Source organism: Cannabis sativa, chromosome 1 (assembly GCF_029168945.1).
Source record: "Cannabis sativa cultivar Pink pepper isolate KNU-18-1 chromosome 1, ASM2916894v1, whole genome shotgun sequence".
Lineage (NCBI taxonomy): Eukaryota > Viridiplantae > Streptophyta > Magnoliopsida > Rosales > Cannabaceae > Cannabis > Cannabis sativa.
The window spans coordinates 49711763-49728582 of NC_083601.1; the positions used below are offsets into that span (position 1 = coordinate 49711763).

At 39.6% G+C, this 16820-nt stretch overlaps 2 protein-coding genes across 2 annotated transcripts; one reads left to right on the top strand and one right to left on the bottom strand.

Moving 5' to 3' along the window:
* Positions 1–748: 748 nt before the first annotated feature.
* On the bottom strand, positions 749–4042 carry LOC115705217 (GATA transcription factor 8). Its single transcript, XM_030632484.2, has 3 exons — positions 3628–4042; positions 2760–3009; positions 749–2050 (listed from the first exon to the last, which is right to left on the bottom strand). Exons 2-3 carry the CDS (start codon positions 2985–2987, stop codon positions 1235–1237), a joined length of 1044 nt encoding a protein of 347 aa, XP_030488344.2. The 5' UTR covers positions 2988–3009; positions 3628–4042; the 3' UTR covers positions 749–1234.
* An 11549-nt stretch (positions 4043–15591) lies between these two features.
* LOC133034985 (uncharacterized) lies at positions 15592–16248 on the top strand. The gene has a single exon (XM_061110579.1). It carries the CDS (start codon positions 15592–15594, stop codon positions 16246–16248), a length of 657 nt encoding a protein of 218 aa, XP_060966562.1.
* The last annotated feature ends 572 nt before the right edge of the window (positions 16249–16820 follow it).

The window sequence follows — 16820 nt, forward strand, 5'->3', positions numbered from 1 at the left end:
AGTTCTAGAAAGTTAGTGTGTGAAGGAGGGATGTAAAAGGGTTTATGGTGTATCTGATTGAGACTCCCCACTGTGAGGAATTATTGTAACTAGTATTGTACACCATTGATGAGTATAATTGAGTTCAAAACTCTGATTGTAATGTGTTGAAAGTCAATAAAGAACACTTTTTTGTTGCCATTGATTTCAAGCTAAGTTCCAACTTTCTTGTTCATTTTCAACTAAAAATTTGTCAGTTTACATTTGAGTACACATAACCAATTTACTTGGACACTTAACAAATTTTTTTAAATAGAAGTGTAAATGCCAAAACAGAATAAATTTTACCGTCAAAAAATAAATTTATAAAGTTAAAGTGTTACTATCCATAAAACTTTATGTAATTTTGCCCACAATATCACTTTAAAAAATGATAAGAGTGTGTTATTTGTTCTAGATGATAAGCATGATTGTGATTCACCCAATAGCTTTTATTATTTAGGGAACGTACCTTTACTTTGGAGAGGAACTTTATACAAGCTTGCTTTGTAAAGCAGCAAAAGGTGTACTGAACTATTAAGCCAATCTATAATGCAAGTAAGACAAGCTTTTCATCTGAAAGACACACTACTGACAAAATCTGTCCCATTAATACGATTGGGTACATACAACTAGTACTTACTATTACAATTTATAAACAAGGTAAAGTAAAAAAGAAGAATACTACCTCATTTCTTGAGAAAATAAATAAAATAATTAAGAAAAGAAGTATAACAAATTTCAAATTCCATTACTCGTCTCAGAATTTTCGCTACTACAAATGAACTGCAAAAAGAATTCCCTTACAAAAGGAAGTACACGAGAAAAGAATACAAAGAAAGAAAGAAAAAAAGAGAGAGACAAACACAGAATAGAGCTTAACAAACCTAATATAACCTCGAGGACTTTACTAATCATCAAACTAAACCTAAACTCTCTACTCTCTTAAACTTGCATATTCCTTTTTTCTACCATATCTTCTTCCTTTTCAGTTCTCTCATTACAATCCTTCCTTCTCTACTAGCTAAAAATATATGGTCATCTATGTTTGCTCCTATTTGCCAACCCCCCCATTCCATCCCTGTACAAAAAACCAATGAACAAAGAAATGAAATAAACAGTAAGCGGATATAACATAATAGAGGAACTAATAGGGAAGCCCAGTAAAGAAACCATTTTCCCAAACTGGGAAAACAACTCCTTCCCTAGTTGTTCCTCACATATAATCCAGGGAAATGCTGCTATTTGTATTTGGAATAAGTTCCGGTGTGGTGGCCTCGTTCAAAGTCATCGCATTCGCAGTTCCAGACACAGCTATCAGCTCACCACCCTTGTTTCTCATCTCAAGAACTTTCTTGTGGGAATTGGAATGCAATGATGGAATGAATGTTGGGCTAGCTGCAGGCCTGTATTCCGGGTAGAGCCGGCCTGATTTGTAGCGAACACCACAAGCGTTGCAAAGGGTTTTCGGCCCCATAGGCCCTGCTCTCCACTGAGGTGTCTTAGTGATTTCACAATGCATACACTTCCTAACTGCTGCTTGCAAAGTTGGATTTTGATTCATCTCAGTAGGGGGTGCAGGGAAAGTTAGTCTGATCTTCTTTTTCTTCTTTTGATCCACTGGAATTTGTCTAGGAATCTTAATCATTGGGCGAGACTCAGCGAAATTCTCAGAATCTGATGAGCTCTTAAGGCCAACAAATGGCTGCGGGGTGTCAATCACCGAGGATGTTGGTGAAATCAGTTGAATGGCAGGGCGGGGATTGAATGTGGCTGGCCGAGGACGCTTGCTGCGAGCACGTCCACGCCGCCCTCCAGGGGTGGTGGCTTCGGGGCTGCGAGGTCCACTCTTCTCACCGCAGCAAGAAGAGCTACTTTCGAGAACTGAAACCGGGCTAGAAGTTTGGAACTGTTGGCGGGATGAGTCCTTGTTTAAAGTGGACGAGTCTTCTTTGTTCATAGTGAGACTTCCACCAGAAAATGAGTCCTCCACAAATGTGGAAAGCCATTCCAATTGGACAATGTCTTCATACTGAAATTATAACCAAAAAATAAAAAATTATCAGTTATGACTCAATTGTCAATTCATTCATACCTTCTTCTAATAATAATGTAACATTGAAATTTAATAAAAAACAATGATTGTATTAATTCATAAAAGTTAAATAAAATATAAAAAAGGGGGGCAAAGTAAAGGACAGCCAGGTAAGAATAATAAAAAAAAGCACAGAGCGCCATAATTCACTTTCAAACTATCACATGACAAACTCACATGACATCCATTAATGGAGCAATTATTCAACAAGTTATCCACCGACATTGATAACGCACTGTGATTTTACAGAAAGCACCCTTCTAGACGAAGAGAGTGAAATTACCTAAAGGTACCCCTAACCAAAAGGGACCGATTTCGAAATTTAAACTCATTTTGATTTAGACATGAAGCCAAAATTTGAAAAAGAAAAACAAACAAAACCACCAAATTAGAGACACAACGATGTTGACATCAGTGGGCAATAGGCATGAAGATTTCATGGGTTGCCAGCCTGGCTTAATTTTGTATTAATCGGAAATTTGAAAACGACGCCGTAATTACAGGTTATGACGTCATTTACAAAAAAAAAAATTACTAAAAGTTTGTTTTAAAAAAAAATTAAATTATTAAAAATGGTAAGCCAAACACGGAATTAACGGGAAACTGATGAAAACCATGTGAGGGGGAACTACTGACTAATACTCACCGGAACAGAGAGCTCGGCGGAGAGGTCAGAAGCACTATTGCCGGAGAAAACCGAGTCGGAACCGGGGAGCGAGTTCGATTGAGTTGACCAAATGCTTGGGAACGATTTGTTGTCGGTGCTTGGACCCAAGCCGGCGTCGACGTCATCGCTTGGGAAATCAAGAAGGTCGTCGATGTGGTCGAAGAAGCTTCCGCAGTCAATCTCGTCCATGAAGTTTGGTCCGATCATTTTCTCGAAATAAGAAATTTTCCTGAGAAAATAAAAAAAATATTCAGAAACAAGGAAAATGAGGAGAAAAATTCTTTATAATGGGGTCGAATTTATAGTGAGAGACGAAAAATAAAACGAATATGGGCAAGTTGGGAAGCAGACCGTGTGGCGCATGTTAGCACTAATTTAAGAAAGGAATTACTATATATTTCACACTCTAATTTCTCTTGGAAAGAATATTTCAAAAACTTTCTTAATTCACTAAATTACGTAAGAAAAAAAAATGAGAGAAAATAATTTAATGGAACTGCAAAAAACACGTTTGGCCCATTCTACCGCTTAGCTGGTTCCAATTACCACGTATTACAACTTCTCATTTTTATTCTTTGAGAAATAAATTGAGTTTTGAAGATTATCTTGTGAAAGTTGAACTTGGAATATTCAGCTAAGAACTAAGCAAAATTGATAACAATTAAGTGAGCAGAAAGGAAATTGAATTACTAAATTGAAAATGGAGTAGGCTAATTTGTACGTACAAAGTACAAAATACTGTTCCTCAAATTCAAAATGTGGTCAAATTAGACAATGAATGGCTTCGTTTGTGTGTTTGCCGACACTCAAAAACAAAACAAGTTCAAGGCAAAATCAAGAGCCAAACCTGTAATTCAAAATGGCTTGGTACTAACAACACAATCGTATGTAATTCCCGCGCGAAACGAATGTAAGTATAGTGTGCTGTAAGTTGTAGCTAAGAACCCTAACTAAATTGTCTAGTGTGAGTGAGCAACTCAAATTATAGAGAATGAGAAAGAGAGAGAGAGGTGTGGTGGAGTTGCAGAAGAGAGAGGGAATGGTTTGAAAGAAGATAGAAGAGAAGAAGAAAGGCTAAAAAGGAAGAAGAGAGAGTAGTGATGGTAATGGTAGGTGAGGCTCCTCCTTCATTGCTAGCTGGCTTTTACTACTCTCTCTCTCCCTCTCTCTCTCCTCCATTTTTTTTCCCCTTCTTTCTGTCGTGATGTTGAAGTTTTCTCTCTCTACTTTCTCTCTTTCTCTCTCATCTGATTACACACGGGTCCCACACTCTCTTTCTCTCTCTACCCCCACCGCTCTTCTCTCCTCCATACCCGCCAGACCGACACTCACAAAAAAAAAAAAAAAAAAAAAAAAACTCAACGCCAAACAAACTCCCTTTTCTTTATTTCATTATTATTAATTATTAAATTTTCACGGATTTTCACCGCTACCTGATTTAATTTTCTTTTTAAAATTGGAAAATAAAATTAACCCCTGCAGTAATAAAATTGTTTGATGAATTTTGAAACTGAATGACCTTACAATAATGAGAGAAATTTTTTCTTTTTTCACTTTTTTATCACTTTGGTTTGGAGAATAGATTAGATTGGGCAGATTGCTGACAAAGAAAATATGTCAGGGAATAATAACATGTTTATTATCACCGTATAACTTTCAAATGATAATAATTAATATAGTTTTTTTTGGGCAAAATTTTTTTAAACTGTGGTTTTACTTATGTTTAATTTTTGTAACTTTAAATTTTAGCGATAAAATTCTTTAAATTACTGAATTATTAATAAATTTAAAGTATTTTTAAGTTAATGGGTTACTTATCTGTACACTCTTGTACACATGACATGTTTATATTGGTATACTTAATATTATTATTTATAAATTATTTTTAAAATTAATTAAAATATTTTAAAAAATAAAATATATTATAAATTTTGAATTATTTTTATATTTTTAAAATAATAATATTAGATGTATCAATATATTTAACACATGTACAAAAATATACATAAGCAGTATATATTAGTAATTAACTGTAAAAAAATGAATGACAACTTAAATTTGCAAGCAGTTAAGTATTTTGAAGGTTTTTCCTATTAAAATTTGAACTTAGAAAGTTAAGTGCAAGTAAATTAATAATTGAAAGGATTTAACCGAAAAAACTCTATTTAAATTTTATTGAAAATAAAATCAGTGATCAATTCTTTTGAAATTTTATTAAAAAAAAATTCTTTTAAAATTAGTATCTAAAAGGTAATTCAACTAATTTCAAATTAAACAAAAAAATTGAAATTAGTTGAACTCCCTTTATTGTAAAAGTGAAAAATATATTGGATACTGGCCTACATTTTTTCTTTAATATTTTTTTTTATACCTAACGCCCTTATTTAGTTAATATATTTTTTTTTCCAAAAAATATTATAGCTGGAAAAAATAAAAACATGTAAATATTTTTCTCCCAGAACAAGAATATATTTCAGTATCTGTATTAATATATGGGAAAAATTTGGAAGCTTTGTAATGTATATGCATCAATGGAAATAGTTATTTCCCTTTATGGTATTTAAGCCATTTCATAACAAAAAGAAAAAAGATGATAAAATAAATAATTGGATGAATTGGAACTTAATTGTACTCATATAATGTACGTAAAATAAGACAATTTAAATAGAGTTGTCCCTAGTAGTCAGTGAATCCCTTTAGTTATACAGTTTTTGGAAGCTTATTTATTGTTAGTTTACATAAATATCTTGGTTTTTTTTTGTTGGATTTCACCTATATTAATAAACTTTTTTTTTCTATATTATTTTTTCATTTATTTATGTTAATTTTGTCTTTTTCTTTTTAAGTAAGTTTTATTTTTATTTTTGTCATTATGGGTCAAAATCATGGTGAGTCAAATTTGGTAATAAGTTGTAATTATAGGATTTTTAAAAAAAAAAAAATTGAGGGGAGTTGTAATTATAGGATTTGTTATCTTAAATAGTTGTTGCACATAGAAAATAATAATGAATTCATATAAAGATTATGAAACAGCATATGAGCTCGTGGAAATTTTTTGTGTGGATCTTTTTATTTGTTTACCTGAGTGTTGGTCTAATTAAAACCATTAAAACACATTTAGGATACTAATTGAAATTAGAAATTTGTCCACTATGTGAAATACTGTTAGACTGTCCATTCAAGTGCAACTTCACCAATAATTCTTTTTTATTATTTTTGTGTCCAAAAAATGAAGCCAATAATCCCTTCAAAAATTCCTAACTACTTGTTCTTATGGCACTCATTGTTTTTTCTTTTTTTTTTGATAACAGAAACTTTATTTAAAACCAAAGAGGCCTAAAAGCTAAAGTTCATAGTGGCAACAAAGGGTGCCACTTCCCTTGAAGAAAACTGCCTAAAACAACCGGCAGAGGCAGCCCAGGCTGCTAAGGAGTGCGCACCCGAGTTCCAACTCCGAGGAATCCAGCACAGGTGGTGGTTCGGCATCTGGCTGAGAAGGAGAAATGTGTCATCGAAAAGCCCTCTAACCCTCCACTCCGGCGACTGGCCAGAAGAAAGTCCCTGCACCGCCGTCTTGCAGTCAGACAGAATAGTCACCCTCGGCCAAGAATTCTGCAGCAGCCCAAGTGAATTGCCGCAAGCTCTGCCTCAAACGGAGACGACACTCTCCTCTTAACCGTGGCTGCCTCGAGTACCTGACCCGAAAGATCGCAGACTATGACAGCAGCAATCCCGAATTCACCCCGAACAGCCGCATCCACAAAGACATAGACATCACTCCGAGGTATCTCCCTTAAGAACTCCCCCAAACTGGAATTGTGCTCCTCATGCCGAATCACCACAGAAGTCTCCTCATTAGGCCAATCCGCCACCAACAAGGAGATCGCCTGCTGGATGCTAGCCACCACAGGCCGCACTCCCTCATGGAAGGAAGTATTTCTAGTCCTCCAAAGAATATAACAAAGAGAGATCGCATACTTAGAGAACAAGGCAAGGTCACTATCAATAAGGGGGGTACCATATGGTTTTAGTAGCCACTTAGTCATGTCCAGAGTGTCAGAAAACACCATAGAATCCGATCGAAAACCCCAAGGGCCGGAGCGCCAAACCTGGACAGCAATATCACAATGAAAGAAAAGGTGAGTTGGTGAATCGTCACCTGAATTACAGAGCACACAGTGAGAGTTATTGCCGAAGATGCGTTGGATCCTACTCCCAAACGGTAAAATGTCCCTAGCAAGACGCCAAAGGAAAATCTTAATCCTCTCATGCCCCTTATCTTTCCAAAGAGTACTCCACATTCTCTCCTCAATAAGACACCTGTCACGGATGCAAGCCAAATATGCCTTTTTAACCGAAAAGGAGCCATCCGGAGATGACTTCCAGAATAGTTCATCATTAGCATCCATGGTGAGCCGAGGGACAGCAATAACATCCTTCACCATACTTGGAATAAACCAACTCTCAAGGGCCTCAAAGTTCCAATCACCCCGTCCTGGGATAACCAAGGAATTGACCATAACTCCTTTCTCACAAACTCTTGGATTGAAGGCAGCTACATAGCTCTCCCAATTGTGTCCAGGCAGCCAAGGAGAGTGGCAAATGTCCACCGAAGCTCCATTCCCCACCACAAAGCAAGTCTCATTCCGGAGGAAATCCCTAGTGGACATGATGCTTTTAGCCCTGAAAGACCAAGACTTGGACTTAGGAGCACTCCAGAAGGAGTTCGATCGCCGAAAATACTTATCCTTGAACAGCTGGCACCACGGGGAATCAGTACCAGCAGCAAGGTGCCATCCAAGTTTAGTCACAAGGGCGAAGTTAAATTCCTCAAACTTCTTGAAGTTAAGACCGCCCCACCGTTTTGGAACACAAATAGTATCCCAATTAGCCAAAGCCATGAACCGGGTCGAATCATCCGACCCCTTCCACCAAAAGCGGCGCACCATTCTATCCAAAGAATGACAAATGGATTTAGGGACTACGAAGGTGACATAGTATAAGTTGGGATGCTCAAGGCCACAGATTGTATCAACGTAGTGCGACCCGCGAGAGAAAGAAGTTTAGATTTCCACCCCTCGATCCTCCGAGCCATCTTGTCAACAATGAAGCCAAAGTCCCTTACTTTGCTACCAGAGAAAAGAATCGGGTTTCCAAGGAATTTATCACTTCGGTTTAGATCACGAAACCCCATCAGCCCCTTGATTTCACTTCTAAGGTCCGCACCCACGTTGTCCGAAAAAACAATAGCAGACTTGTTCGAATTGATTCTCTGACCCGAGTTCCTACAATACACTTCAAGGCACCACTGGACCTCCAACACATTCTCCTTATTAGCTTCACAGAAAATGAAGGTGTCATCGGCATACATAAGGTGGGAAAAGGGAAGCCCATTCCTCGAGTGAGAGAAGCCCTTGATCAAGCCCCGATGTTCCGAATTTAGGAGTAACCGAGAGAGCACCTCACTACAGAGTATAAAAAGATAGGGGGACAAGGGGTCTCCCTGCCTGAGACCCCGTTCCGGAAAGATCTGCTTAAGCGGGCCGCCATTTAAAAGAACAGAGAAGGCCACAGAGGAGACACACTTCGCCACCAACCTCCGAAACCCGACATCAAAGCCAAAAGAAGCCATGGCCTTGTCCAAAAAGCTCCATTCCATCCGATCATAAGCCTTAGACATATCCAGTTTCAAACCAACAAACCCCCTACGGCCCTTCATCTTTTTGAAAGAGTCCATAAGCTCATGAGCAATCATACCATTCTCCGCAATCCACCTCCCTGAGAAAAAAGCCGACTGGAAAGGGGAAATAAGGCGAGGCAACAACTTCTTAAGACGGTTGGCTAGAAGTTTGGAGATGATTTTATAGGAGAAGTTACACAAGCTAATCGGACGAAAATCATCGAAACTCTGGGCATTAACGCGCTTCGGGATGAGCACAATAAAAGTCTGATTAAGAGTCCTAACGAACTCCCCTGTCTGGAAAAATTGGGTAACCGACCCAATGACATCTCCACTCACAATATCCCAGTGGGCTCTGTAGAAGCGACCCGGCATCCCATCCGGACCAGGAGCTTTCAACTGACCCAAGGACCAGACAACCGCTTTGATCTCCTCCGCAGTAGGAACCCTCATCAAGTCCACATTATCCTCATGAGACACAACCCGAGAGATACAATCAAAAACCTCATTCTCCAAGCTGGGATTACCGGAGGTGAACACTTCAGAGAACTTATTACAAAAGTAATTTCCCACATTGGCCCGTCCTGTCACCCAATCCGAGCCATTATCAGAGACTGCTCCCACAAAGTTGCGTTTGCGCCGGATGATAGTAGAGGCATGGAAAAATCTAGAATTCCGATCCCCATCCTTCAACCATAACTCACGGGATTTCTGCTTCCAAATCTCCTGGTCTCTCTTATTTATCTCCTCCATCTCAAGAAGGATATCAGCTTCAATCTTCAGGCTATCGGGGGAGGGTGGCCGCCCCTGAACCTCAATCAGCAATTTATCCAACAAAGCAAGTTTTTCCTTACAGAAACCAAAGACTTCCCTGTTCCATTTAGCAAGACGTCTCCTAGACTCCGCGAGTCTAGTCACAAGTTGGAAGCTCTTAAAACCCCTGACCTCAATCTCCCAAGCCTGACGGATCACTTCCCTACAACCAGGGTCACGGGTCCAGGCATCTAAGAATCGGAAAGGAGTAGAAAAGCACTCACGATCTAAAAGGAGATCCAAAAAATTAGGGGCATGATCAGAATCTTTGATGGCCAAGGATCTAACTCCCGCCTTAGGATAAGCCACGATCCAGGAAGAATCACCAACCACTCTATCCAACCTTTCCCGAATAAGATGGCTAAAGTCTCGACCATTAGACCAAGTATAGAATCCTCTCACACTGCCAAGATCCACGCCTCCAGACACATCCAGGAAATCCCTAAAGATTTGACAATCAGATCTCGCCGGAGGGGAGCCTCCGACCTTCTCGGCTTGATCAAGAATCAGGTTCAGATCCCCCACCACAACCCACGGCTCAACAACCGCGGCCACTTCAATTGAAAGATTCTCCCAAAAGGTCACCCTCTCCCCGCGGTAAGGGGGGCATAAACACAAAAGCAGGTCCAAACCGGGCCATTAAGAACCCTCGAGAAGCGAGCAGTGATGGTTGAAGGAGTCGACGAAACAACCTCAATCTCAATGCCCTCTTTCCAACAAAGGCACAACCCGCCAGCAGCTCCACTCGAGCCAACAACAACCCCACCAGCAAAGCCTAACCGGCGCCAAACACCATCCATACGCCTATGAACCAACTTAGTTTCCATTAGAAAAAGCACATCCGGATCCTGATCGCGGATAAGGTTCCGGAGAGCTTTTTTTGCCCGGGGATTTCCCAATCCCCGACAATTCCACGAGAGGAGCTTCATGAGGCGTTGGGGGGCATGATACGGCCCGCCTCCTCGGCCATAGAAAAATCCTGAGTAGAACCCTTTAGAACTTCTTGTGCAAGACCCTTCCTAGGAGCTCTCGCATCAGATTTAACCGACTCTGCTTCCATCTCCGTGGCCGCCAAGAAAGCCGGAGCAGACACAGTTGCCAAACCCGGTTGGAAACCCGAACCAAATTCAATTTTGTCACCCGGGGTGAACTCATCCATAGGTTGACAAACATTCTCCAAATTCAAGCCAAACGATCCTTCCTTAGATCGCAAACACTCCATATCAATACGATGCCTCTTCCCTGAATCCTCGCCTTCCGATCCATTCGAGACACCAAGGCTCTGGTTCACCCCACTAACCTCCCCAAAGACCTCAGGGATGCCTGTCTTATCAACCACCTGGATGCAACACCCTCCCTGGCTTTCCGCCACAAACTCACTCCGCCGAGTGCTCTTACCAACACTCTTCTTCCTCTTGGAACCACTTAACTTATTCGGGTCAAAATTACGACCAAACATAGGGGGTTTAGGAATACCTCTTGGCCTAACAAGCTTGGGTTTTTTGAGCTTCTGAATCGGCAGAGGATTGATCCGCGGCTCCTCCTCATTTTCATGCATCGCACCAAATTTAATAGGGCCCAATTTCTCCTTGAAGATATTAGCAACATGTAGCACATGCTTGGTGGGGAATTTGGAGAGATCAACATAGTCATTATAAGCTACAGGAAAGGCCTGTTCGGAGTTCTAGGTAACTACACCTTCCATACCCAATTGCTCCACTCTAGTCACGGCAACAGGAGAAGAGGGAATCACTGCCCCGGAGCGACTACCGGACCCACCTCAATAGGACCACCATTAGCCTCACCCACCCCCGACGCAATACAATCGGATTTTTCCAATCTCCGAATGTCGCTAATATCATCAACCTCAAGAAGCGCAAATCCGTTCTCTAACTTTGATCCATCTCTGAGCCAAGGGCCATAAAGCGGGACTGTACGTCCATCTTGAACTGTCACCGTTCTTTTCCGACCCGTGCAAGCTTCTTCCTCATGGCCAATAACTCCGCATTTGAAACAAAACACCGGGAGACGTTCATATTTGAGATGGCACCACCATTTCTTCTTCCTATCATCAGTTAGAGAGACCCCAGCAAGAATCGGAACTTTAATATTGAGTCTAACCTGGAATCGTAAAAAGTCATTCGCAATGATCCCATTTCGTCGAACTTTTTTGGATTGGATGAGGGACCCCATACGAGAAGTCATGTTAGCAATCCAGGCGTCCGTCATAAACGGCATAGGCACCCCAAAGGCCTTAACCCATATATCTAGAGACTCAAGATTGGCAGACCTCCAATCTCCATCTTCGGGCAGGGCCGTCACCAACAGGAAACCACCACACGGATTCCAAGGCCCATTTTCCAGAACCGACTTGGCCTCCCTCGGGCTATTCAATCAGTAAACAAAGATCTTTGGCGATGGCTCCTGCAGACGCCACCCCGGCGAGAGCCTCCACATCCCGGACAGAGCCCGTCGCAGAGTACCCAAAGAGACCCCGCGTTTGGCAAAAAACCGGCCCACCACCGTCCTCGCCACAGTATCACGAGCAACATCATTATCGGGTTCAACTTGAATGGAAAAATCATCAAAGCAAAAATTTTCCGTTTCCTCTATCAGCTCTTCCACCGCTTGAACACTAGGGCCAGCCATAACTACGTAGAAGAAGCAAGTATCCTTTGAAAAACAGAGCAAGGAGATTGGGAAAACCTGGAAAGTCACAGAAGAAAACCAGTGCACAGAAGGGGAAAACCAGCAATACGGCGCAGAAGGATTCAGTAAAAAATACCTTTCCTTATTCCCCTTTTGTGACAGGGTATAAAACCCTAAAGAATTTTGTACAATGCTTGAGGGCACAGGCCACTACCCTGGGCCATACGGCCGGACGCACGGAGCGGTACGGGGAATTACAGTACGGCAGCGCAAAGGTAACGTCTTGTATGAAGAGAATTCAAACTTTTAACCATCCGTTTTACATGTCCATTATGGCACTCATTGTTGTTCTTGTTATTCTTCATAATAATAATAGATTTTACTTTTTTTTCTTTGACAAAAAATTTGATTTAATTTCAACAAATTTTTTGCCCAAGATCGGTTTTTTTACATAGAAAAGAAAATTAATTATTAAGGGTGCGTTTGGAAAGACACAATGTAATTGGATTTGTGTGTAATTGGAGGTAATTACATAATTTGGCATGTTTGTCTCACCATGTAATTACACTGTAACTGTGTAATTAGAAGTAATTGAGGGGTTCCAATTACACTCTCCAATTCTCATGGCCCCCCATGAGAATTAAATGTAATTACACTGTGTAATTGCAAAAAACTTTCCATATTAAACATTAGCTACTAATAGAATATTATTTTCCCATGTAATTACTAACTATTTTGCTAAACAAGATATTAAGAATTCATATGTAATTACCACCTCATATCCAAACACACCTTGCATTTTAAAATGTAGTGTAATTACTACACTGTGTAATTACCACCCTAGTAATTACCCTACTTAGTAATTACACAGTTACTTCCAAACACACCCTAAAGAAAAACAAAAATACTAAATTTCTCACTTTCTATAAGTATATGAAAATAAAAGGATATTGGCAGCAAACTCACTTGAACTTTATATTTTTTAACACTTAATTACAAAAATTAAAATTTTAGTGGCAAAAATATCCAAACCTCATTTTTGTTAAGGATATTAACGGTTAAACCACCTGAACTTTGAATTTTTTAACATTTAACCACAAAAATCAATTTTTTGGGGCAAAACTACCTAAACTCGCATTCCGTTTTGCTTTGAACCCCTCCGTCCAAAAAGCACAGTTAAGTGCCACGGTGGACTGTCCATATGTACACACTTGTACACGTGGTAAATTTTTAGTGGTCCACGTAATATTAATAGTTTCAGGCGTGTGGATCAATCAAACTCAAGAAGTTGGTACGATCAACCTCCTATTAGCCCACAAATCGGCCTGGCTAACCAGGAGAATCTCATCGACGGTCAAGACACATTTTCAACCCAAAGACTGGCTGATCAATACTAGTTGTCCAACCAAGAGTTGGTCGACCAAACATACCTCTCCAACCATGAAGTTTTGGCCGGCCAAGGAATGTTGTCTAGACAAGAAGACGTCACAGTGGGCCCATTTATAGAAGCATAGTTGGATCAACTCAAAAACATGATTAAAGACCTGTCCAGCCCAAAGTCGTCCGACCTATAACTTGACAATCAAGGGAGTCACCATTCTCTGCATACATTAATGTATTGCCCATATCCAAGTTCAAAATGCCAACTTGGAAGATGTACATGGGGAAAGAAGATTACCTAGCACACATAAAGTACTTTAAGATCCAAACGGATCTCCAACAAGTATATGGAGATGTGCAATGCCAAATATTTCTGGCAACCCTGGCTGGAATAGCCCAACAGTGGTATTTTAAGCTAGCCCCAGGCTAAGTTTTAACTTCATATATTTTCCTATTCTTTAGGAATAAATTGATCAAGGTTCCTACTGATGACAATGATGCAGACATGTTGACAAAATCACTCCCTGCAGCAAAATTTGATCATTGCCTAAATCTATTAAATATTGACAATAGAATGTGTGCCTAGTGACTTGAAATTACAAAGACAAGGTGGAGAATTGTTATGTTTGTGTCATAGTCAATTAGGTGTAACTTTTTATTTTTGGTCAATGACAATCAGGTAACAGTTTGTTAACTATCTGTATTAGGAAACTTCTGCTTGTCCCTGTATCTTGTACTATGAGGTATTCCTATATATACCTCTATTCGTTTCTTATTCATTACTGTACTATTGTAATATTGTTACCATTCAATGAAAGACATAACTGTTAGTTGTTATTCTCTCTCTCTCTCTCTCTTGAGTTTGTGTTCTGGTGCATATGTGTGTTGTCTTTGGTTTCGAGCTGAAGTTGAACAAGATCAACATGCTTTGATCTCCAACATATATATATATATATATCTTTATATATACCTCTGGACTATTTTGGTGAGAGGAGAAAGCGAGTTGGTAACTTGGCCTTTGGCGCTAATTTTGGTGACAGAGGAGAGAGAGAGGAGGAGAAGGACAGAGCGAGAGTAATATTGAAAAAATGAGATCTATTTTTTTTTTGGAGGGCAAGGTTTATATCTTAAGAGACCCGAAATAAAATGAGATGAAAATTGTGTTTTATATATAATGGTTATCCCTGACAATTTAAAATCGTCAGAGATGTCTACTAAAAATCCCACTTTTTCGTGCTGGGAAAGAAATCTTGCTTAAAACTGTCATCCAATCCCTTTCAACTTATGCTATGAGTGTATTCCTCATTCCGTTGGGTATTTGCCAAGACATTGAGAAAATTATGGCAAACTTTTGGTGGAAAATAAAAAGTTCCCATGGACAAGGAATCATGTGGATGTCTTGGGATCGTATGGCTACACCTAAAGACTCTGGGGTATGGATTTTCGACATCTCCATGATTTCAACATTGCCATGTTGGCTAAGCAAGGTTGGAGACTTCTTTGTTCACCATCGTCTCTTGCTAGTCAGGTGTATAAAGCTAAATACTACCCTCGCGCTGACTTTTTAAATGCTGAATTGGGTAACAATCCTAGTTTTGTCTGGCGTAGTATTTGGAGTGCACAAAATTTGGTTCGTCTTGGGGCTAGAATAACTATTGGTACTGGGCTTTCAACACACATTCTCAAACAACCTTGGCTTCCTGATCCTGTCAACCCCTATGTCTCTATTACAGGACCGGGCCTTGATGAGTACATGGTTAGTTCTCTCTTTGATGTTTATACTCGAAGCTGGGACGTCTCTCTTGTCAAGGATATGTTTAACACTTGGGATGCGGATTTAATTCTTGGAATCCCCTTTAGTTCTGCAGCTGTTGAAGATTGTTGGTCATGGACTGGTGATAGAACAGGCGACTACACTGTAAAATCTGCTTATTCCATGCTGCAACTTCAGAAAAATTCTCGGCCTAGTATGAACAATTCGGGATTCTGGCACAAACTTTGGCACCTTAAAATACTACCTAAAGTGAAGAACTTCATGTGGAGAGCAGTTTCTGATGCTCTACCAAGTTGTCTCCAACTGGTTACTAAGTGTGTAAGTATTTCCCCAACTTGTCCTGTTTGCCTTCAACTTGTTGAGACAGCTTCTCATATTCTTCTCAACTGCCCTCTTGCTTTAAGTTGTTGGCACAAAGCTGATTTGATCCCTCATGCTGATTCGAATGGCACTATTGGACACTGCTTGACAGTGTGTTTAATAGATATGATGATGATGTTATTTGCCTTGTGGTTATGATTTGTTGGGTTCTTTGGAAAGCAAGAAACACCTTGGTTTGGGATAAAAAAGCTTCCTCTTCTACTCAAATTTTCACTTCGGCTTGGGTTACTCTTGATCATTGGCGAAAAGCTCAAGATAAAACATGTTTATTATCATCCTCTCTCTTGCATGATGGTAGTAACATTGAGCAATGGACGACACCTGCTTCTAATACGGTTAAGATCAATGTCGATGGTGCAATATTTGAGAAGGAAAATGCCTATGGGTTTGGTGTGGTTGCATGTGATTCGAATGGCCAAATTATTGACTTTATTGCCAAGTATTACCATGGGACTTACAAGGCTAACGTTGTTGAGGCTTTAGGGGTTAAGGAGGCCCTTAGTTGGCTAAAAGCCAAAGGGTGGAGCACGATCGAGGTGGAAACTGACAGCTTACTCACTGTTCAAGCAATCTTTAGTAAACAACAAATATCTTATGTCTTTGGTTTGATTACTAATGATTGTAAAATTTTATTGTCTTCTTCACCTAATGCTAGTTTACGTTTTATTAAACGATCAGCATATCGAGTGGCCCATTTTGTGGCTAGACGCTCTCGATTCTACTCTGATCGTAGCATTCTTGAGGATAATGTTCTGGCTGACCTTCATGCCATCTTGTATTCAGAATGCTAGTTTTAATGAAGTTGATATTTCATTTTTTTCAAAAAATCCCACTTTTTTGACTTGTAACTGTAATAAACCGTTGGGGATGCCCTACGACCGTCTACAAAATCATCAGAAATACTCAACTATAATCGAGAAATTTAAACAGTCACTTTTATTAGTGACGACCCAAAAAAAAATCATTTTGAGGACCGACAAGAAATTTGCTTTTTATAGTAGTGTTTAATAAACAGATTAGCTGTGTCAACTTGAAAATGACTTAAATTTATTTTAGAAAAATTGAAACCCATTTATTTTATGCAATTTTCAAATTGTGTCATTGTGTATGATCAAAATTGTAAATACGTGCGTGTCGTGTTAGCACATCCCATATTTTTTGGGTTTTTTAAAATACAGATTGTGTTGTGCCGGACCATAAAAAATATGAGTCATGTCGTGCCATAAAAAAATAGGTCGTTCCATGTCGTAAAACAATTTTATAGGGTAGGCCCAACATAAACCGTCGAATTTGTGTCGTGCTTTATTCGAATCGACTGTTTTTCTTAAATAGACCAACTTGTTTTTTTATATAGCCCTAAATT

Bases quoted from the DNA above. Each gene is read 5' to 3' on its own strand.
- LOC115705217 (XM_030632484.2), bottom strand. From the start codon at position 2,987: ATGATCGGACCAAACTTCATGGACGAGATTGACTGCGGAAGCTTCTTC. The intron at 2,051-2,759 runs GTGAGTATTAGT...TTATAATTTCAG, and splicing joins CCGCCGAGCTCTCTGTTCCG to TATGAAGACATTGTCCAATT.
- LOC133034985 (XM_061110579.1), top strand. From the start codon at position 15,592: ATGATTTGTTGGGTTCTTTGGAAAGCAAGAAACACCTTGGTTTGGGAT.